This window comes from Pezoporus occidentalis, unplaced genomic scaffold, assembly GCF_034315485.1.
Source record: "Pezoporus occidentalis ecotype Australia unplaced genomic scaffold, CSIRO_AGI_Poc_V1 ctg14, whole genome shotgun sequence".
In the NCBI taxonomy this organism is placed as follows: Eukaryota; Metazoa; Chordata; class Aves; order Psittaciformes; family Psittacidae; genus Pezoporus; species Pezoporus occidentalis.
The window spans coordinates 1,360,126-1,383,760 of record NW_026913209.1 but is presented as its reverse complement, the minus strand read 5'-3'; the positions used below and the strand labels follow the sequence as shown (position 1 = coordinate 1,383,760).

The window sequence follows — 23,635 nt, the reverse complement described above, 5'->3', positions numbered from 1 at the left end:
ATAACCAAATGCCATGTGCTTATTGTAGATATGGGATTCCTACTTTTTTCTTGCTGTCATTTTTATAAACCAGTTATGTCTGCAACTGGAGATGTTCACACCTTCCAAGAAGAAAAAGGTTTTAGAAAAGTAAGTACTGCTGTCAGCTTCTAGAAATCTGTAATAGATTAAACAATTTCCAAAATGTAAGACGTAAGAGGTTGCAAAAAGGCCTACCGAAAATATAACAATAACAGCATTTCCACTGTCTACGAGGGGAGTTGGTTCTGGCCCTTTGTATAGGCCTTCAGAGCTGATAGCCTTTGTAGATGTGCCCAAATTGGTTCAGATACTGGTACAAAAATATCCATAGGGTAGCAGTGGTAACACTAATTTCCAGTTCTTGCATAAGTTGATTCACACTGGCTCAGGTGTTTCTGCCAAGCACAGCACTGTTGTCTGTATGAGTTAATTGTATTTCTTTAAGCTAGAGCAAAGCTATTCGTTTTCATATTACTGCAAAAAAAAAGATTTTGCTTCACAGCTGTTACTGATGTATAGCATTGAGAAAGAACCAATACTTTTGACAATATTGCAAACAAGCTTGGGTTTAGGAATCTGGTTTTAGCTTGGTACCGTGGAAAGAGCAAAAACTTGGAAGAAATCATCACTTGCAGAGTCGTTTGGAACCTCAAATGAGACATTTCATTTAACAATGTCACGGAACGATATATGAACTTGATTTTCTTAAATGATCTTTCACTGGTTTAATACACTGCAGATACGGTGACATGCGGGTAACAATGGGATGTGAAATCTTCAGCATGTGGCAAAATTTAGGTAAGTAATTAAACACATTATCATAAGCTCATAAAATGCAAACCAGTTATTACTTTTTATCTGTTAAATACACTTGCCAGTGATAGAGTTGATAACTACATTCACATGAAGTCTTGATTAAGGTTAGGAAAACCCTAGGCATCTGTAGCTCCCTTCTTTATAGCAAAACTCAGCTTTCTGAGCCTTGATACAAACCTTTCTGAACCTTGATCTGATCTATCCCTATTTCTTCAGAGAGAACTGAAAGAATGCCATCGGAGAAAATTAAAAAAGAAATTACTGCTCTTGCTGGGCAGAATTATTATGCCTGGAAATATACTTATGTTCACAATTTTAGATCTGTTGCCAGACAGTTTAAGGAACAGACATATATCTTAATTCTGAAGCTCTCTTGAGATACTGGATTTGCATCAAATCTTCCCCTGAGTCCTAGTTGCACTGAAATATAAAGGCATAAGCAAATCAGTGACTGATGTATAAATGACACATTGGACAACATGAGAAAAACACATGCTTGGATATAAAGTTATGAACATTTTTATATTTATAAGCAATAACCATGCAAACTGTTTGAAAGTATGAACATCAGAGAAATGCAGTTAAAAGTTGTTTGCATAGAAAAATAAAAGCTGAGTAGAAGATTTGGACAATACATTTGTCATCATTGTATTTCAATTCAATCAATAGTTCACTTCATTAAAGGGCTCATTAAAGATATAAATACCGTTGGTGGTTAATGAGATACTGTCATCTCAATTCCATCCTTTCCCCAGCAAGATATGTAGTTGTAAAAACTGATCTTTCTGATCAGCTTGTACTAGAAAGAGAAATGTTCAAAATAAGAAATACTTGCTTATTAATAGCTTGTTAACATTTGTTGTGTGGCACATTTTACTTGTTTACACTATTTAGTATTGCTTACTCACTCTTAAGGCATCCCTCTCAATTATTTGGATACATGATAGGTATTTCTAAACTGGTATATCAAGGACTCACTCCTGCATGCTAGGATAAGACAGTAATGTGCATCATCTCCCCATTCATGTTGTTTTCTGCTGAATGGAAACCTGGTATACAGGCAAGGAGGGAATCATGATGCCTTTAGAAGAGAAGAGTTTTGTGGGGTACAATATGGAGTTCATCTGGTAATGTGTCCAATTATAAACTGGATTCAGGATATTTCATATAATCGGTATTGCACTAGTCAGTATTTTAAGTTGTAAGCCTTAATCCTTGTACAGTCACCTTGCTTTCATATGGATATGCATCTCAGGATGTTTCCAGCAAAGGGAGTTCTGGTTTTCCTTTACACAGAGATACCAGAGCATCAAGCAAGGGTGACTGGCCACTGGCATATCCAGAGGTACACTGGACTTAAATTGGAAAGCTTGGAAAGTCAGTGCACTAACTACAGAAGTTAGTTTTCTGCTAAGTAGAATATGGTCAGTTAATGGAAGATGTTTTAGCACTGGTTTTAAAGCAGGTTGTTTTGAGAACAGCTGAGTCACATCTTCTGTTTCGTGCAGTAAAAACAGGTATTTCCATTTCTGTACTCGCAAAACTAAAGATAGGTAAAAATCAAAATACATAATTCTTTTTGATGAGCAAAGGATATCAGATTGTTAACTCTTTTGTAAACACAAGAATGGAGAGCTTAGAAACCAACCCATGCCTGTGAAAAATAAGTGAAATGCCCAAAGAGTGCTTTGTCTCTCTTTGTTCTCCTTCTGGAAGACTAACTTGGGATACAGATAACCGTCACTCCTGAAATCAGTATTGCATAATAAAATCTGATAAGTTATGTCGGCCTTGTCTTGTATAGTCTGCAGCTTTTCACTTTTTTGGTCTTAAGAAGTAGCCCATGCTGTGATAGGTGTGAGATAAATCAACATTTAGTGTGCTGTCTTTTAAAATTCTTCAGATAATATTTGGATCGCTTGATGGCTCGCAGGACACCCAATTCCCATTCAAGTTCATGTTCATTTTCATTTTAGGGGAACACAAGCTTCACTTTATTCCAGCATTGATTGGCCCCTTCCTGGAAGTGACCTTGATCCCTCAGCCAGACTTGAGGAATGTAATGATTCCCATTTTCCACGACATGATGGACTGGGAGCAAAGGCGAAGTGGCAACTTTAAACAGGTACTGTATGTGAAGCTGTTTATAAAACAGGACTGAAATTCAAGCAGTTCAGAGAAGACTGGTCCTGACCATTGCTGGCAGAGGGTGGAGAAGGTACCTGTTGGAGAGGGATCACCGTGGTTTTTCCTTTTTATTCTCTGCTGGGGTAGTAGGATTCTCCAATTAATGGTATCACGTTAGTAATGTAAGATGAGGGATAAAATCTGTGGTCTGCTGAAGTGAATAAACAAGACTTGAGTTATCTTCAAACAAGGCTGATTTCATTTCATCTCTGCTTTATAGCAGTACAGACTACTGGTTAGGCAGGATTCAACTAACTTCCTTTCTGGCTAGTATGAAAAAAGATAAGATGGTCTTTCTGAGGAACATCCTTCTGTAAGGATCCAAGTATTCATGTTGCTCAGACACCTTCTTAACGGGCTAGGAAGGAACAACCAAGTGTGTGCCATCTGCTTCTGCAGCTCCCACTCAGTTCTTTCAGACTGCCTCAAACCATTACTTAGTACCCTCCTCCCTGCTGCTTCAAATGAAGGAAAGCAGAAGTATCTGAATTACTCCTAGGCAATCATAATGCTTAGGGTGGGAGCTGTGACTGAAACACAAAACAAACTATTAAGAACAGAAGAGTGCATGTGATGTAAGGAGGTAGCTTTCCACTATCAATACATAAGGTTATTGTTAAAAATCACCATAGAACTGTTAACAAGGAGTGAGAAGGAAAAAATCCACTTGTTCAGCATCTCTGTGTTTTCAGCTTCGGTTTAAATGGAAATTGTAATAGATTTATTCTCTAATAAAATATCCTGACAACAGCTTGCTTTCTTTTCTAGATTTGTGGTTGCTAATATATTACTGCTAAAAAGGAGGCTTGAAATATTAAGGCAGTGTAGCCTAACCTCTATATTTTTCATAATCAGTACACTTAAAAACATGTTGAGGGAGTCATTAGCTACCAGCTATGTACTATAAGTTTCTTTGATAGTTAATATGTAAGTCCAGCAAATTGGATTTCTAACCAAATTCACTGTCAGGTAAGAAAGGTTGGGAAGGTAAGCCTGAGCCCTCGAGTGTGCTGAACAGCACAGACATTTCTAAGAATTATTTTATAAAGGGTGGTGTGCAGGTCAGAAAAGATATTTTTATTGAAGTCTAAGAAAATGCCTTGTGCTTACAGCCCTGCAGTTAGAATTCAGGCAATTTATTTGGGCTGTGTGCTTTTTGTCTGACTCCATAAATAGATAGCTGCCTTAGCAGCAGCAAACGCTACTCAGCCTGTAGTTTTAAAGTCACGTTGTCCAATTTAAATTAGCTCCCTCCCTCAAAAAAAAAAAAAAAAATACCCACCACCAAAAAAAGAAAACCCCACAAACCTGGGGAATGGCAACAGCTTCAAAGAGATGAAGTGACTTATCGTCAGATTTACATGATGGAGGAGTAATTTTAAGACAGGCATTTAGCAAAGTCACTTACATAAAAACAAATCTCTCATCAAAAGCAAAAGAAGCTGTTTACACCACACTTATATGTTGCAGGTGGAAGCAAAACTGATTGACAAACTGGACAGCCTAATGTCGGAAGGTAAAGGTGACGAAACATACCGAGAGCTCTTCAACAGTATGTGAGTAATATGTTTATCTTACACTAATTCCTTGAGTTTGGTTGCTTGTGTGAGATGCTAATGTCATTGTAGAGAAGTAATGCTTAAAACAGTTGTGAATCTTGTTCTTTTTTTTTTTTTTCTGAAAATCTGAGGAATAAAACATTTTATGGTGGTTTATGGCATCTGTAAAGCCTGTCTGTACTTCTTGCATACTGCTATAATTGGGAAAGACTTAAATCTGTTTTATCACAGAACATTCTCTTTCTCTACCTACTAATTTTAAAATCAGAAAAGCCAGAAATGTTTCATAGTTGCATAGGGGGTGCAGGTAGATCTCAAATGGAGCATTTTGAAAACAAGGCATGAGAATTCAGCAAAAAGGTGTTTAATAAGTAATTTTCTATTTCCAGAAACTTGTACTCATCTGTGTAATGTCACTTGTTGATTTCTTGACTAATGTAAACAATTTTATTTATTCTGATACAATTGTTTCTTATAATTTTCTTTTATAAATTACTTCTTAAGCTTTTGGTATATTTTAATAAATGACATAGGACTGAGATCTAATAGAAAAAGCTAATAATAAGGTTGCTCTTAAGTTATCCTATTGACTGAAATAAATGAATGTCACAGAGCACAGGTACAAAATAACTAACTGAGCTCTGTCTCTGCTGTTCCTCAGAACTCAGTTTTACCCAAGTGGAAGATTCCACTTATTTTTGGTGTGTTTAGTATGAGATGAGTTGTTCTTCTTCAGGATTCCTAGCTGTGTATTCTTCAGTAGTATTAAACACATGATCTTTTTCTTATATGGCTTCTTAACTACTCCTTCTTCCTTAAGTATTACTTTTAGCTCTCTTGTCTTTGCTTAAATAACAACATTCAGATCTCAGTGTCTGTGAATAGCAAATGTATAATAATCTGTAACTGTATTGAGGTGAAAAAAAGAGAGCTTCTAAATGTTTATCATTTGCAGAAGGAAAAACGTGTAGAGAGATTAGGCAGAATATTACAGAAATGGATGAATAATGTCAAACAGCACAGTATGCTAAAGCAAAACTTGTAATTATTCATGTTATTTTTCATAATCTGAGTAAAGATAATAAAAGGCAAGATGAGTTCAATATTTTAGTAAAACAGTATTTTAACCTCAAAATTAAGTCATTAAGAGAAAAGCTCTAATTATAAAATGAAGTCTAAATGCATTCTCCTATGCAAAATACATCAGAATGTCTGTCACTGAAATAACTTAAAATTCTATAAGGAAGCATAATGGTATGAAATACAGTTCCGATTTTTTTTTGTGGTTTTGAGTTAGATTTAAACTGGGGGGGTGTTAAACAAGATACAGTGGAAAATGGTGAGAGACTTTTAGAAATCTAAATGCTGAAGACATAATCATAGTAATTTAAATTGCAAAATGTCTCACAGCATCAGTAAACTTGTTGTTTCTGTTCTGGTACAACAGAAGTTAAAACTAAACTCTGGGAAATTTCAGAGTAACTGCTCAAGTTCACTTCCAGCTTAAGAAAAATTAGTATTTATCACTAGTTTTATATCTGATTTTGATTTGACTTCGCACGTTAACACCTCTCAGGAGGAAAGCTTGAAGAAGATATTACTCTAAAATGGAGGATAGCATAGTGTTCTAGGATATATGAAGGAAAATTATTAAAATGAGATGGACAGTCTAGGGAGCTGAATGCAAGGGACAGGGTCAGATTTCTTTTACTTTCTGCCATGGATAATTTAAAATGAGCAATATTAGAGCATCTTTAGATAGTAACAGTGACAGAGATGTGGTATGTACCCAAGGACTGTGAATCAGTAATATAATTTTACAGCAAACAGTGGTTTTGTAGTCTGTAATGAAACAATATTACCTGATCTTTCTGAAGATTTGGCGTGGTTGGTTTTGATAGGTACAGTTGAGAGCCAAGGGGATGCACACTTCTGCTTTGGAGCCAGTCTAGTAACTGCAGTGGGTGTGACACTTTCAGGTTTTGTCATGCTTTTTGTTTATTTTGTCTGAATCAAAAAATGAATTTAAATCTCTTAACTCCCACATTAACTGCTTTTTTTTTTTTCTAGAGACAGTCTGTTTTCAAGGACAAATTATAAGCATCTCTGGACATACCTAAAATATTATGTGCTTAGAATTTACTGCTTATAATAGAATTATCTTTATCAAATGAAAAGACGTAGTGAAAGTAGGGAGAAGATGACTGCTGTTTGTTTTGAATCAATGTCTTTCTAGGGACTTGGATGTGATGACTCAGTGATTAGCTCCTAATGTCATTTGAAGAGCTGCAAAGCATGGAGTAGTGAACATTTTGCTATCATGAAAAACTAGATGTTGTAATTGGTACCCAGTGTAATCATGGTATGAAAGGTGTCCTGATCTACATTTACACTCTAAGACTGCAGTTGAATTCCTAAGTTAATTAGCACAGGTAAAAAAAATGATTTCACTTTATTAAACAGTTGGTGGTTAGATACAGAGATATACTCCATTAGCTTCTAAATCCGATGGATGCTACCCATTTATTACTTCTGTAGCTGTGTTGCAGTTTGGCCTAACACAAGCCATTTCAGGCTTGCAGGTTAGGTAGCCACATTATCGAAGCATAAAACCTGTGCTAGTGAGGGAGCCTGAAGATGCGGCTTCTCTTGGGGGAAATTGGAACTGATATTCAAGCTGAGCAGGCATTTAATATCAAGCTATGCAAATTTGTGGGTGATTTCTGTAGCCATGAAGCTACCACATGAAAAGTGATGACCGCTACCTCTCCCATGTCTTCAGTCTTCTTAATTTCTTCCCTCAATTGCATGGCTGAATTCAGCACTGCCCAGTCCATTAGACTCTGTCTAGACTGGTTCCTTTTGAATATTTTTGTGGGGTTTGAGTACTATATCTTTGTTATAACCATGTTATAACTATGAGGAGGTTGAGGGATATATTTGAGTAACTCAGTCTGAGTGTTTGCTCTGTGCATTGTGATGAAAGATGTATGGCAGAGGGGGGAGGCACGCATCACAAGGCAAGTCACAAAATTGTTCAACTGACAACATTGATGTCAGTTTGAATAAGTACTTTGAATGTATCTACACAACCCATTTGTAGAGCTTGTATGCTTATAATGAATATGCCAGTACATTTATAAAGAACGTGCATTAGTCAAATACAGATGAAACCCATCTGGTTTAAAAAAGATGTCAGACTTCTGCTGTTTTTCTACAACAGGTAATTATTTTGATGAATTTAGGTTGAAATGTTTCTGTTTAACACAGGGTTGAAAGGCAGTAGAAAGGAAAAATCGGTGCAGTAATCAGTGCTTAATAATGTAACAGGCTCTACTCTTACTTCTTCTTAGATACAAAAACTTGTATTGAAAGGAACATAAAGGTCTAAAAGTTAATTAAGTTAGCCTGTGTATTCTGCATGGAAAGCAGGGATGCCAGATTAGTGCTTTATCCTCTGGTTAGGCACGGCCTTGCCATCTGTCTATGCTAGCAATTGACAGGTAGCCAGTCTCTGAATGTGAGGGAAATACTCTGATTGCCTCCTAAAGAGAAGTGAGTCTAAGATCGATATAAGGGTGCAAATGAAGATCAATGCTTCCTATTGCTTCCCGCAGAGCACAGCTTCATTTAGGTTGAATTAGTTTGGAGAACTGCATTTGTGACATCCGCCTGTACGTAAGGAGCTGAACAGAGCTGGAGTGTATAGCTAGTGCAGTTGGCATGTAGGAGTTATTGGGCGCTGTTATATGTTTCGTAAAATTTGGATGTAGGAGTTTTATGGGACTGAACATGCTCAGTATAGATGAAGGTCAGTGGAGCTGACAGCTTGCCCACTGCAGACAGAAGGTTTGTAGATGCTATTAACGACTCTTTAAAAAGCTCTAAGCATATGGATGTGGCAATTTTCAGACACATCTAAGTAAACCATACCTGAGTTCATTTTCAAGGAGACTGCTAAAATATCTCTATGGGCATGTCAGTCATCTGAAGTCCTGCCCCAAAGCATAAAAGTAACACAGCTCTGTACATAAATATTTCTTTGTTCATCCTCAGAGAGGAAACGTGGGAAAATCATGGCCAAGTGATTACTATTTAATAAACTTTAGCAGTGAAATTCAAAGGCCTTTGACGGAAAGAAATATGAAGTGTAATTTTATTGACGGCTCCACTTAGAACATCATTTTGAAATCTTTTCACTTCACTGTGTAATCAGCATTTCCATTAGTGTAAGAACTCAACACAACGGTTTTTAATAAAGAATCTTATGACAATTTAAGCTAATGGAATTTCTAATATGCATGACAGTATGTTCTCAGAAGGAAAAAATAAGCGAAGAGGGGAAATAATTTTACTAAAATCCCTTCTTTTTGCATACTGAAGAGGAGAGGAGAAGAAAGGAGGGAAGAAAAATCTTTGTTAAAAAAGTTGAGGTCTCATTGAGAAGGCATATTGACTTGATAAATATTCTTTTCTAATTACATCTTTATAGTCCCCATTTTCTGATGTATCAGCATAAAATTAAGATATATATTTTATGGGAGAGTTCTGTTAATTCCTTGGGATATTAATATATTCTGAAAATTAGGTGTTTGATATATTTTAACCTGATGCAGCTAATATGAAAATCATTTGTTTTGTCAATGCTTCCTGGACTAGAATTCCACTTTTTGGTCCTTATCCTAGGTAAGACAATGTTTGCAAATTGTGCTTCTTGGGAGGGTGTTTGTAAAAGAAAATCTAACTATCGAAGTTGTTGCTAAGGTATTAAGGTACTGGTAAAAACAGTGGTTGTCATAGTGACAGTTAAAAATAAGCAGTGAAATTGTTCTGGCTTCTCTTTTTTTCCAGTTTACTGAAGAAAATTGAGCGGGAGACATGGAGGGAAAGTGGCGTTTCGTTAATTGCCACTGTGACTCGCCTCATGGAGAGGCTACTGGATTACAGGTGAGGGATTATCATGGTTTCTAAATAAGGTTGCCATCTTTGAAGTATTAGAAGGCAAATATGGTGACCTTGTGGGAACAGTGACTACACATGGACACATCAACTGTATGTGCTCAGGATCTCGGGCAGCAGCTGCTTAGTCAAGAGGTAAATTAGACAAGCAGGCTGAAAACTAATGAAGTAGCCTTCCCGTAGTATGAAAATCCAGTGACGTGCACAAGTTTTCTGTCAAGGAATATAGGAGTTTTGCCAGTAGGTTAGTGACTCAGGTCTGTCTGAAGGCACAGAGCTCAATGCTAATCACCTGACAGCTGTTTTACGCAGTATGTAAAATTCTTATCACTATGTCAATCATGCTTAGTTGCAGTGTCAGCCAGCATAGCAAGTATGTATACAAAGGATATCTGGGTGAGGAGCTCACAGCTGACTGTACCACATGAACAAAGACGAGAGAAATGAGAGACACATACTCTCTTTCAGGAGTAGGAGACTAAAAGGGATTTTCTGAATTGGTTGTGAAGTCAATGAAGAAACTTTAGTTTTTAGTGTAGTCCTCCTTACCACCATCAGTTCTAGCATGCCCTAGAGCTTAGGTGTTAGCTTGTTTGCCCTGATTCCATAGGGACACATGGTGAGACCTAGTACTCCACTTGCTGTCGTCACTGGTAGTTTGAAAAGAAAGCTATTTCATCAACAAAGAGACTGAATTTCTAGAAACCTGACAGTGCTATTCCCCTTCAGAGAACTGGGAAACCCTTCAGGGAGTTGGATTAAAACCCCCAGGGCTCTCAATCTTTAGAAACAATTGTTTATACTGTAGTTATGAAAGTATTGGGGGATAATTGTTTAGCTCATGTATGCAAGAATGTGTTAAAGTTACATTTCTTCTAGTGACTGCATGGTGATGTCTGCCTGTTGTTTGTTTTACTCCAGCATGGTTATATACTCTCACTCTGTGTGATAATCAAGCTCTGCATGTTTGAGAGGAAGAATTAATGCTGAAATTCCATAAACACTTTAGGTGTACACTGTCTCTGAAGAAAGCAAACTCATCCCTACTCATTCCTCATTCACATCGCTCCCTTGTGCTAACAGAAGCGTTTGTGCTGCACTGTGGTAGTCTGACTGATATGAGCTAAAAATACCTCAGCAAAAGATGCTTCCTAACCTCTGTCTTTCCCTGAGGTTTGTTCAGGCAGCAGTGCAGGATTGGGAATGAGTGCCTGAGAGCAGGCGGGGAGCAGGGCTGCCTCTTCTGGCAGTCATGCTGGCTTCTGCTGGCATGATTTCAGCCCAAGGTATGAAGAAACCAAATAATCTCCAGCTGTCACCCAGCGAATCAATGACAGAGCCAGAAAAGATACATTGACTTCCTTGATGATTGAGTTATTCCATGTCCTAGAAAAGGAGGCATTAAATTCCTTACACACCTGGGTCAGCTGTTCATCCAAATGCATCATGTCCATCAGCTTGCTGAACCAAATATGGAGTGTGCTTCACTAAGAGGATAAAAGTGATTCCTTTTGACTTTCATTACTTTCTGTTTTAGGGACTGCATGAAAATGGGAGAAGTGGACGGCAAAAAGATTGGCTGCACTGTTAGCCTTTTGGTTTGTATAAAACTTTTCCCCCCCTTTAATTTCAGTTGAACATTTTCTAATGTACAGTCACACATTCGAATAGGAGATACCTTGCTTCTTGATGCAGTTTGAGTGGAAGTTGACAAAATAATACTAATTTTAAGATCACTGAAATTGATACAGTGGGGAGTTAGTTTTCAGTGGCATATTACAATTGGGCTTTAAGAGATCTCTAATACTGCTTTATTCAGTTTTCCCTCTCTTCCTACCAGATAAATTTCACCACAGTGTTATTTCCCAAGTTTAATCAGTCTCTAAATTCATAGAAATATGCCTTTCCTCCTCCAAACTCAAGAAAACGTGCATGATTTCTACTGGTTTCTTTCTCCTCTTGTCATGTTATCATCATTACAACAAACCAACAGTGCAAATTCATAGTATGAAAAAAGATTAAAATTTTGTTTACAAGATGAATTTTGGTTTCAGGCTAGTTTCCACTGACAAATCTGTTGACTTTCGTTAACCTTGGAAAGTTTCCATTTTTATGGTGAATGTTTTGGAAAGTTATATTTTTAGCCAGGGGTAAAAACAGAATAAGCTGACTTGCAATTCTGCATTTTTGACGTCAGTGAAACAATTTGGTGTCACTTCTAAGTAGCAGTTATACATAAGAGAATAAAGGATTTCTTCAGTAGGAAAATGGTGCTCTAGAAATAGGGATGATGTTTACTACATAGCCATAGAGCAGCTGGCTTTCTGTCAAAATATCTGGCATGATCTGAATTCTGCAAAACACCTGGATTATTTTTATCCTATCCCCAAGGAGCTTTTAAACTACTGTTAGCAAATCATCCAAAATTTGCACAAAAATGAAATGCAAATATTTTAAAACCTCAAATGATCATAATACTTTTTAATTGGATTTTCATTGACTTGTAGAAGCTAAAGAAGGTTTCATATACTAATTATTTTCAGACAAATTTTAATACTATTTGCATGCCAGAGCAACAGCGAATGCTAATTTTTTGAGAAGAAAATTTCAATTGCAGAAAGAGCACACAAATTTTAAGACATTTGCTCGCACATATGATGAACTGGTTGTCATCTCAAAAGATGTTTCATGCAACGAGTAATTAGAAGGATGTATGATGTTAAAATCATTTGAAGTCCAGAGAAGGAAGCAATATTTCATTTTTCACCACTACTTTGAACGTATTCTGACTTCCAAAGATAAGAGGACACGTTGGCATGAAAAGAGAATTTTTACATTGTTTTGCCATAGATGTATATGCATTTCTTCCAGAAAATAGAATTGTTCAAGTTAACCAAGTTAACAAATTAACTGGAATTGTGCTACATTATGAAATATGCAGAAGGGGTATGCACCAGCAACAATACCTTAGATGAAAGGAAAAGGTAGGAACTTTTTTCCTACTCTCCCCACTCTCTGGATCATCTGAGGTAATTTCACATTAGTAATCCTTGTTTGGAAAAGCTTGTTTAAGAGGTATCTAATGGAGTTAGTTCCTTATGTATAACAATCACCTAACTCCAATTTGAAAGTTGAATTCCTAATGAAAGAACTTGGCCATCACAAAGCTGTGCAAAAGCATTGAAAGTGTATTGAATAACTTTTGGTAACTCACTGAGGAGTTTTCCTCAGGCAACTCTGGGCCTCATTGGGGTTTGATATTTCATGGATATTTCAGGTCATATTAATTTAAAACTGTGTCTTTTTAGAAAGAGGATGTTTCCTGTGATACCCTATGATGGTATACGACAGCATGTCATTGAAGTAGAACATGTCCACATTGCCTGTGTTCAAGTTGTTTTTTTCTGGGGAAAGCGAAGTCTAAATTAACGAAGTCTACATTTCACATCATGTCCCCTTTTGAAGACTACATCTGTTCTATTTCATGTCTTGAAATAGTTGAAAAATCACATGACACCTTTGTTAGCACTATACATTTCCTCAGCTGTGACTTGGTTGCCTTGCTGTGGTCTGCCTTACAGACCAGCTGGACACTGGCAGAGCTTCAGAGAAGATTTCTGTAGTTTAGACTTGTGTCAAGCGCTGAAGCCTTTAGTGCTTAGGGGTAAGAGCCAAGAAGTCTAGTACTGCAGTTCAATGCCGTATTTTGTCTTAATATTTATTGCTGCAATTCTGTATTGTAGATTATGCCTTTTTTTCAGACGAGTAAATATGAACATACAAACAGATATTTTCTCTTCTAAAGAGAAGCATCTGTTCCTGATCTACACCTTGTGAGAGGAAAAGAGAAGTCTTAGAAAGGCAGATGGTGGCCTTAGGGCTGCACGTCATTACAGAGCTATTGTTATACAGTCATTTTTTCAAGTCAGTTAAAAAAATTACTTTCTCTATAAATTTTGTATTTGTATGTTTTCATAATGTTCCTCCCAACTTTCTCTTTGATAACTCAGTTTAGAAAACAGTGGCACAGAATAAGAATACTGTAAAATAGGGGGGAATGCTGGCCACTTGCTTAGAGTTCAAAATAGCAAGTGATTGAAATAATAGAAATTCTTAATTGCTCATGAGGACTAGTGCTAGATTCTTCTATCCTATAAATTTTCATTAAACAAAGGAGATTATCCTGAACATTAAGTATGGCTAGCACAGGGATTGCATGTCCACAGTGAGTATGGCAATACTTGTGAACAGTGCTACAGGGTTGTGCTCCTCTCCCTGTAACTTTTCCATAATTTGTTTTAGGGCTCGTAGATAAATAATGCATGTTTTGAACTAAGAGTTTTGATGTTACATTCTATATTTTATTCATGTAACAACAAATAGCAGTTATACATTCAGAAATCTTTACCCACTGCTAGAAATATTTCCTGGCTATCACTTTAGAGTGCAACATTATGTATTTAAATTATGCAATGCGGTATTTATCCATCAGTTACCAGTTCTCAGCATCAGTTAGGACTGAAGAAATCATGGTTTTCATTTGGGATTATGTTGTTTACAGTACTGAATAGTTCTTCATAAAGCCACCAAAGTCCTTCTGGAATTTTGCTATGACAGAAGGAAGAGCAGACATAGTAGATAGTAGATTTTTTTTTTTTGTAATATGAATACAAAAGTCAGAGGGCTGTTGATGTTTTAAAATCAACATACAGCTTTGCAAGATGTTAAATGGCCTAAGTAAAGATGTATGGCTGTAGTTTTTGAACGGATTAGTATTTGTTAAGAAAGAACAGTCAGATTTCAGCTCTGTCACGTATCAGGTTCTTCCTCTTATGTTCTATCAGAATTTAAATAAAAAGCCATTCAAAAGCATGTTGACTTATCTCCTGAAAATTTAACGTTATGTTTACTATTTCTTACTGTATTACTGCAGTTATGTAATGACTTTGTACATGTGAAACCTTCAAATCTATGCATGTATTTCTGAAGTGTTAAGTTTGAAGTCTTTTGTTTGCAACCATTATCATATATTTACTATGTCATTACAAAATTCGATTTTATTACAGAATTTTTACAAGACTGAACTGAACAAGGAAGAGATGTATATTCGCTATATTCATAAACTCTATGACCTACATCTGAAAGCACAAAACTTCACAGGTAATTGCGTACAAACTAGAAAAAGATATTTAGGACTGGTCTATCCTTCACAGTCTTTTACAAACCCGTAAGCTGTATGTATCCTCAGTCTGAACATACCAACCCAGGCAAAAAGCTGAGTATCCTTATCCAATTAAATCTCTCTCAAAATACGGCTTTTTTTCAGCCCCAGAACTCTACTATTTGCTGTGCCATGTTGAATGTAAATGACTACTATTGACATGCACTAGCAATGAATGTGTGATATGGTCATTCTTCACCCAAGAGGAATAAAGTTTAGAGGAAGTTTTTGTGAGTCCATTTGGTAGTATCTGAGCGTATATAAATTTTGTAATGCTGCTGGTTAGCTTTTTGGTGTGCTGTTTTGACACAGCTCTGTTTCAGCACCTCACTTTTAGGTTAAAAAAGGAAAGAAAGAAAGACCATTTCTTTCTGAAATCACTTACTAATGATGAAAGAGACACTAAAACGTGTAACAAATATAGTTCTTTGCTGACTTCTTTCTGAATCTTCATGTACCACATTTGCAGTATTATTGTCCAGGATTTCTCAATGCAAATTTAGCGCCAGGTCAGGCCATTATCTTTTAAATTAGGAAATAAGAATTTATTGTGCTTGGTTGTTGTTTATACAACATAATGAGCAGTTCATTTGCACTATATGCCATCAATAAATGCTGGAGAATATAAAATCTCTATCACTTTAAATTAAATAGTCTTTGGTTCTCAAAATATTTCACTGATGTTATAATACCTCCATCTTTTCTCCAGGGTTTGCAATTGCAGCTGCGTATGTTTAGATTCTCTCCAGAATTTTTTCCTTCTTAAAAGCGGATTAGTTGGCTGGGGGGTCACTAGTAAACTGGCTACAGGTGCTTACTGCCACAGCAAATTTCCTTATGCTTTTTACTATCTATAGAAAAGATCCTTCCTTGGATTTTCTGCAGTCTGTTTGCAGTCCATGGGTTTAAGGTGTAAACTAGATAATAGGATATATTGAGATGATACTTTAATTTCCTCATGTGACCTGGCAGTAGTGAGTCACAAGAGAATTTAGATTATCAAGCAATATCTTTGCCACAGCTGGCTTTTGTGCCAAACTGTTAATTTCCTGATTTTACATAACAAATCTTAGTAACTCTTTAAGCAATGTTGAGTTCCCTTTACACATTGGCTGATTAGCATGTGTTGAATTTATCTTCAGCAGTGAAATGAACTGGATTTTTTTTTTTAAACTGTTTTGCCATCTGTTCTTATTTAAACAGTATTTTGCTCAAAAATGATTTCACAGACTTTGTTGTATTTCCTGTGTATTTATTATTAAAATATGTGATTTTTGCATTCTTTACTGTGGTAGATTCCACTACTTTTGATTTTTGTTTGGGTTTCTTTTGCCATGAGAGATTTAAGGAAGGATTGTCTCACACCCATGACAATGTGATATTGACAGTCTTTCCACTAGAAAACAGACTTAGGCAGTCCATCGGTTGCCTTATTAATCTGTGACAACACACAGACCTTTTGTAGATCATCTGATCTAATGTACATGGGAGTAGGCAAAGAAGTTCAGTGCCTCAGCAGCATTCCTGCATGATTCACCATTGAGTTTACTGACTTCATAGTTTCATTCTAGGGATGAAGCCAGCTAGCCCTTAAAACAGTTTTTCCTTCCTTTCATAGTATGATTTACAGGCTGTTTCTAGTAATCCTCTGTTAAAAAAAACGAACCAAAACAAAACAAACTCAAAACAGAACAAAAAAAATCCTTTATAACACAAAACATCCTTTCAAACCTTTCTTTACACTGCATTCAGTTACACCTACAAATATAACTATCTTGAGGCTGTAGCACATAAATGCACTGTTCCTTTTTGTGTCCCCTCAATCACCACAGAAATGTAATGAGATTGTCTTTGTATCTATCCATCTTAGAAATGTTTAGGTTTTTTGAACCTTTCCTGTATAAATTTACTTTTCTACAATGTGAGTCAACCCTGTTTATCCCTTTTTGCTGTTTTCCTGCACAGCCAATTGATACAGACCTCTCTCAGAGGTACCCGTATGTTGTTTGCTGTGCTGGCCACTTCCAGACATAGGATGCTGGGTAGAGGGACCCATGTACATGTGATCCCTCAGGTCCCTCAGGCCTTTCATCCAGTATGGCCATTCTTATTTTAGAAACTTTCTTTATGTATTTATGATAACTGTAAAAAAAACAAACAAAACAACCCTATTTGTGTGGCAGACAAAATTTGTTAAAACAAAGGACTTGTATGAAAAGTTAAAAAGGAAGGCTTATAGTGAGTTATCTTGACATGTACTTATGCTTTACTATCTTTTGCTTATGATTTTGAATGAGTTCATTTTTTACATTGGTGTGTAAAAATGCTGCATATTTTGAATACCAAACTGTAGCTTGAAACTATAACAGCGGTTGTTACTAGTGAAGCAGCCTGAAAGCTATGTGATGCCAGAATTAAGATTGTCTACAACTTCAGCCAGTCTCCCTTGCAGCATCATTTTGCACCATACTTAGCATTCTTAAGCAGTGGCATTCAAAGCATGCTCTCCAACAAGTATCTGCTGCAGTGACGGTTTTTCATCGACAGGTTCTTAAGCTGGACAGATAAGAGGATTACTACTGTTAGAAAAATCTCTAGAGAGCTTGGTTTAAGGTGCCTGTGTTGTGAGAAATCTTATGGCAGAGGCAGACGTAGGATATGGTTGTCTTAGGCAAATTTACCTTAGCAAAAAAAGTACTTTAGTACTTCATGGTTATTTTTTGTCTTATGTACAACCTGTAAAACCCACAATAAAATAAGTCCAGTAGGCAACTTCTTTCTCCAGTGCGGTACATCTCTAGAACATGGCCCATCTTTGTACTGACTCACTCATGCAAAGTGGTCTTGTGAGTGCAAAAACAGACTGTGACACTAACTTGGAAAACAATAATGCATATGCACAGTTAGCCAGACTGAATTGTCATAACCAGCATTAATTCTGGTGTTTCATAGTTGGCCAAAGTTTGACTTTGCAATAGATTCACTTAATATTAGTTTCAGTGTATTATTTCTGAGGAATTCTTTAAATTAAAATAAAAATCATAGTATTTTTTTATATTCCCAGATAATTTCTACCAACCGTGACCTAAAGATTATTCCACAGTTTTCTTACCAGAGAGCAACAATAGATTTGTTTCAAACCTAAAAAATAACTAAAATAAAGAAATGTGTCCGTGTGCCCTTCTAAATTACTTGTTAAGGCTCAGCTATGAGCGATTTATTTCTCTCTGGAGTCTATTAAGGACACATCTGCCTCACCACTTCCCTCCCAGCCTTGTTCTCTTTTGGGCTGAGTCCACAGACCTATCTATCTTCTTTCCTCTGTCTCTACTGATGTTCTCATCCTCTGGTCCTTGTTCCCTCAGTCACCAGAGCCATAGGGCTAATCAGAATTTTTTTTCTTAGTTTCCCTGTCCCCTCTGTATTGTCAGACTCCAGGGAAACTGTCCCAGTGACTCCACTTTAAATACTGTGTGAAAATTGTAAGCTGAATTTATTATAGCTGTAGATAGTAACTGTCCAAAACCAGCACTACTGTCTTACACTTGAAGTAAATCAGTTACCTATTAAAAAGGTGCATCTCATCAAAAACATTCACATTTCTGTGTTCTTTGTTTGCCTGTTTTATTTGGTTGGTGTTTCATAAGTACCATGCTATAATTTGTCTTGTAGAGGCTGCCTACACACTCCTGCTATACGATGAGCTGTTGGAGTGGTCTGATCGGCCACTGCGAGAATTTCTCACCTACCCCATGCAAACAGAGTGGCAACGTAAAGAGTGTCTCCATCTGACCATCATTCAGAACTTTGATAGGGGAAAGGTAAAATAGTCCTGTTTTACTGAGGGGATCTGAAAAGAATAGTTTATTCATTTTAGGGCATTACTGCCAGGGTTGCAGTCTTTTTGCATATAGAGGGGAAGTGTTTGTCATTGCTGATTACGCAGTTACTTAGCGACACAGTAGGTTTCTCCTGATCTTGTGTTTGTATCCTAGAAATCCTACACGTACATCTGAGAATAATTTGCATTTGTGTGGTAATTTGCTTTGTAACTGTCAGAGTACTTTATAAAATATAGTATAATTTCACCCCGTTTTAAAGGTGGGGAAAATGAAAGAAGAAAAGAAAGCTGATGAAATTCATTTAGTGACCAAGTGAGCAAAAACAAACATATTATAAGTACTATTTTTACACCTTCCAAATTCTATTGTATCTTTTAGAATAGCAGTTGCAGAATCCCTAAAATGGAACAGGGTTTAGGGATCACAGTTCATTGTCATTATTGAGAATGCTTATTCTGAATTAAGCAAGGGCATTTACCCTGTAGTCTAAATTTCATATGCATTTTGTGTGATGATTTGTCTTGCTGATAAACAAGCAATCATTTGTCTTGCAAATAAGCAAGCATTGCAATTTTGTATAGATGGTATAATATCTATCTATCTATATATATATGTTATATATTCCAATCTACAAAAATTGAGGATGTATTAAGAATACAGTTTTAAAATCTAAAAATTGAATGAACCTCAGATCCAGTATCAAAAAAGATGTCTATCACTCTTGTAATGATTTTTATTTTATGATAGTCATAGAATCATAGAATAGTTAGGGTTGGAAAGGACCTTAAGGTCATCTAGTTCCAACTCCCCTGCCATGGGCAGTGACACCTCACACTAAACCATCTCACCCAAGGCTCTGTCCAACCTGGCCTTGAACACCACCAGGGATGAAGCATTCACAACCTCCCTGGGCAACCCATTCCAGTGCCTCACTAGTCCTGTGAGAATAACTTATTAAGTAGATCTCTAAATATATTCTTGATTCTTCAAAGAATTCATCAGTATTACTCAGCCGCAATCAGTATGTCTAGTGAACAATATGTCCAGGTATTTTCACTTACTGGAAGTATGAGTTACTACAGAAAGAGCAGACTACTAATAAATCATGAATTGCCAAACACTTGCTTTGAAATTACTGAACATCTTCTACTTGCTTGCAGTGTTGGGAAAATGGCATTATCTTATGCAGGAAAATTGCAGAACAGTACGAGAGCTACTATGACTACAGAAACCTCAGCAAGATGAGGGTAATGTACTTGAGTACTTTCCATGAATCAGATCTCCAAGAGCTTTAGAATTTGGGTTATAAAATATTACTTAGAAAATTAAAATTGCCAGGGAATTGTGCTTACATTTGTTTTGCAAACCTTTGGTTTTTAGCTTTTGTCTTTTTTCTGAAATAAGGGTTATAAAAAGGGAGTATGAGCTTTTTTAATTAAATGGGAAAATAGGTTATCTTGTAATGTTTGTACCTGTACAGCACCCCTTTTATGCGCATGATTATGAAGGAAAAATATATTACAGATTCTCTTCCAGTGGTTTACTATGGTTTATCCAGGGAATGTTCTCCATGCATTTCTTCACTAGGAGCAGCAATGTATCTGTGCAGTCTTAATTGCAAGGGAAAAGCTTGCAACAAGCAGCATACACCTTTGCAAATATGTATTTTTTTTTAACTGCTTAAAAATATGGTCTGCTTAATATCATATAGCCAAGACGAATCTTCCCTGGCACAGTCTTCCTGCTTTCTCTTCCATTTTTCTTAGAGCACTAAGCATTGTTTCTTTCTTCATTCTTTCTGATACTGTATTTTAAAGATTATTCACTCTTTGCCTTTCTTGTTTGCTTCTGATGGATTCAACTTTATATTACAGCTTCCTTTTCAAATTTTCTCTATGTGTGGGACTGACTGAAGTATACTTAATCCAGAGCTGCTTAACAGCATCACGCAAAATTCTCAACACAGAATCATGTAGCAGTATCCTTGTGATCTGCTTGTTCCATATCAATCTAGATATCCCAGTGGCAGAATCCTAGAAGCAAAAGCAGACTATCATCATGTAAATAAAATAATTAGTTAACGCATGTTTCATTAATTGTAGTTTATGTGGTTTGTGTTTGAATTGTGAAATATCATTCTACTATATCTGTGCCACCTATGTTAATCCAAAAATGGAGGTATGGGGATTTCTTCTAGAAATATAACTTGGCAGCTATTGATATATACACATTAAATAGCTGCCCGCATTACCTAAAATCGGTCTAATATTGTTGGTTAGGTTTTTTCCCACAGTATTAAAAACTTAAGAACAGAGAACGCTTTTTTGTAATATCATTAGAAAAAAAAGAGGACTTTGACATTAAAATCACTTTGTGTCAGTGTTTTGAGTGAAATAAATGCAAGATGGATTGATCAAAAATTATGTTAATTGCTATTGTGAGATTTTTAAAGGAACTCACATTTAGTGCTTAAATCATTGGAATTTGGTTTGATTTGGACACAACTCTTTTGAATATGGAAAATGGACTTTGCTGACTAAACTGACCCCATAACTGCCATGTGCTTGAATGATTATTTGATCACTGGGTAATATGTTTCAAACTGCATTTCTATTACTTCCATTTTTCTTTAAAGATCTATGCAGGTTGTCATTAATCTAATATTTTACCCCTTTAACATAGGAACTCTATATTTAAAAGTAGGGTTTTTTAATTATTGAGAATGTTCAGGTTGCTAGTAAGTGTAATTATTTAATCTGATGCATACATAGACTTCTGGATGTCCTTCTTGCTGCTCAGAGATGCACTGGGGTTCCCCAGAACAGTGTAATGAAAGCCCCTCCCTTTAGCAATAGCTTAAGTTAAAAATATGTTTTCAAAAAAGACTTAATTGCATTTCTTATCAATCTCACCCAGATGATGGAAGCATCTTTGTATGATAAAATAATGGATCAACAGCGTTTGGAGCCTGAATTTTTCAGAGTTGGATTCTATGGGAAAAAGTTCCCATTCTTCTTGAGAGTAAGTCAATTGAAAATGAACAGAACGGAGTAATTCTGGAATTCATGCTGTCATTCATAATCACTTTTTCTATGTAAGAATTTGATCATACCATATACAAGTTCTTATCCTGTGAGAAAGAGGGAATTCTTTGTGGCAATTAATAAAATAACCTCATGTTTTCAGAGTTAAGAAAAGGTCCTGTGTAATGGAATAACTAATGCTAGGCTTCCAAAATCCCACATAAGCTTAATTACCATGTTTATGTTGTAAACCATGCACCTATACTATCCCATTGACCAACATCTTTCCATGGTAGTTTGTTCCCTTTAACCTGTTCGGTTTCTGCTGGCAGCTATTCAGAAAGTGCTCTCAGAAGAGGTATCCCTTAGCAGTGGGACAGTCACTAATTTAGCATTTAAGTATTTACATTACAAAGTTCCATTTTGATTGAAATTACTTAGAAATTCAACATGCTGAGTTTCATTAATTATCAATGTACTAAAGCTGACAAGGTACATTAAGTTATTCTTGAACATTAGTCTTGGATCCTGAAGTGCCCTTGAAAATGTTAGTTGTCTTTATACTGTTCCCCTCTTCCACAGTCTGCAGTGGTTTAGCTGCACTGACTGTCACATTGGAAAGATAACAGAATCCAGCCTGTTCGTGGAGCTGCTGCAACCATAATCCAAGCTCCTTTTCCTATGGTAATACAAATAAGTGATGGAGAAACCTCCTCTGTGTGGTGGAGGCCTAAAAAGTCTGATTTTTCTTTGACTTTGTGGTGGGGGAAATGACAAATTCCAAATGGTAGATATAGCATGAAAATCCTCTCTTCAAAAGTGGTACATAAAAGCAGTCTGATAGGCATGTAGTTTTTGATATTACCTAGTAGTTGTTTGAATAGAACATCTGTATAAACCAATTTAAAAATGTTAATTGGAAAGGATTTAATGCTTAGATTACTAAACATCAGCTGAGGAAGTAAAACTACTGGAGGAAGTTGCATGATAGTGCAGTACTTTGACATCTGTAGGTCTTTCACTGCTTATGCATCTGCCCAGGAAGTATTTACGCCTTTTCCAAGTTAAATGTACATAGCACAGAGTTATGCTCACAGCACCAACAAGGGATACCTCAAAACTTTGTATGTTTAAGTTTTTTCTGGCAAAGCATTTTCTAATCTGGCTGTCTTTGCTAGAGAATGAATAAAGAATAAAGCTTCAGAATAAAGCTTTCACATTTTAACTTGTAGTTGCGCAGTAATGCTATTGCAGCTGATTTCTTTTAGCAATTCCCATGAAAAGTCCAGGCTGTCAGAATTCAGTGCTTTATGTCTCTGTTATTGACATAAGGACAACTCTTTCTATCTAAACCTGCTTCAAGAGGAATAAACGAGTAATGACTTTTTAAAATTTTCTAATATAGATTTAAAAATGAAATTCATTTACCACTGTTTTTAGAAAAATGGTTAAGATATTTCCTTATTTTGAACGTGTGTGCAAGCAGAAAAAGTGCTGTCCACAGCTCCAGTGTTGTATCTGTATTTTTGTTGCATAGTTGCAAGAAAATAATGGTGCAGCTTCATAGTGGGCATTTTTATTAAAGCTTTAAGTGTAGCATTCCAGACTTTGTAATAAAACATACCTTTTATGGTAGAATTTCCTTCTTCTAAGTAACCTCTTTTATTCTTGCCTTTTGTTTCTTCTACTTTCCTTCTTAAAATGATGTAAAAATTGCACAGGAAGTCTATATTGAAGAGTGTGTGTTTGGATCTATCTAATGATACCCAATTATTTTCACGTAACTTGCTCTTGTGTTTTGTGTTTTTTCTTCTGCTCAGAATAAGGAATTTGTTTGCCGAGGACATGACTATGAAAGGCTGGAGGCCTTCCAGCAGCGAATGTTGAATGAGTTCCCACATGCCATTGCTATGCAACATGCTAATCAGCCAGATGAGACCATTTTTCAGGCAGAAGCACAGTGTATCCACATAATCACAAACCTATATGCTGCAGTTACATATTTCA

The 23,635-nt window shown here is 36.2% G+C and overlaps 1 protein-coding gene across 5 annotated transcripts in view; it reads left to right on the top strand.

The window, feature by feature from the left end:
* DOCK4 (dedicator of cytokinesis 4) overlaps positions 1-23,635 on the top strand; it is a 243,807-nt gene that overhangs the window by 198,369 nt on the left and 21,803 nt on the right. For 3 of the 5 annotated variants that reach the window (XM_062609561.1, XM_062609559.1, XM_062609563.1), the window contains exons 29-40: positions 29-129; positions 761-819; positions 2,814-2,962; positions 4,495-4,580; positions 9,243-9,269; positions 9,435-9,530; positions 11,080-11,140; positions 14,609-14,702; positions 18,436-18,584; positions 19,766-19,852; positions 21,522-21,626; positions 23,449-23,590. In XM_062609561.1, the coding sequence (XP_062465545.1) occupies positions 29-129; positions 761-819; positions 2,814-2,962; positions 4,495-4,580; positions 9,243-9,269; positions 9,435-9,530; positions 11,080-11,140; positions 14,609-14,702; positions 18,436-18,584; positions 19,766-19,852; positions 21,522-21,626; positions 23,449-23,590 (1,156 nt within the window). The remainder of the gene's footprint in view (positions 1-28; positions 130-760; positions 820-2,813; positions 2,963-4,494; positions 4,581-9,242; positions 9,270-9,434; positions 9,531-11,079; positions 11,141-14,608; positions 14,703-18,435; positions 18,585-19,765; positions 19,853-21,521; positions 21,627-23,448; positions 23,591-23,635) is intronic. The other 2 variants (XM_062609562.1, XM_062609560.1) reach the window with 1 other exon arrangement.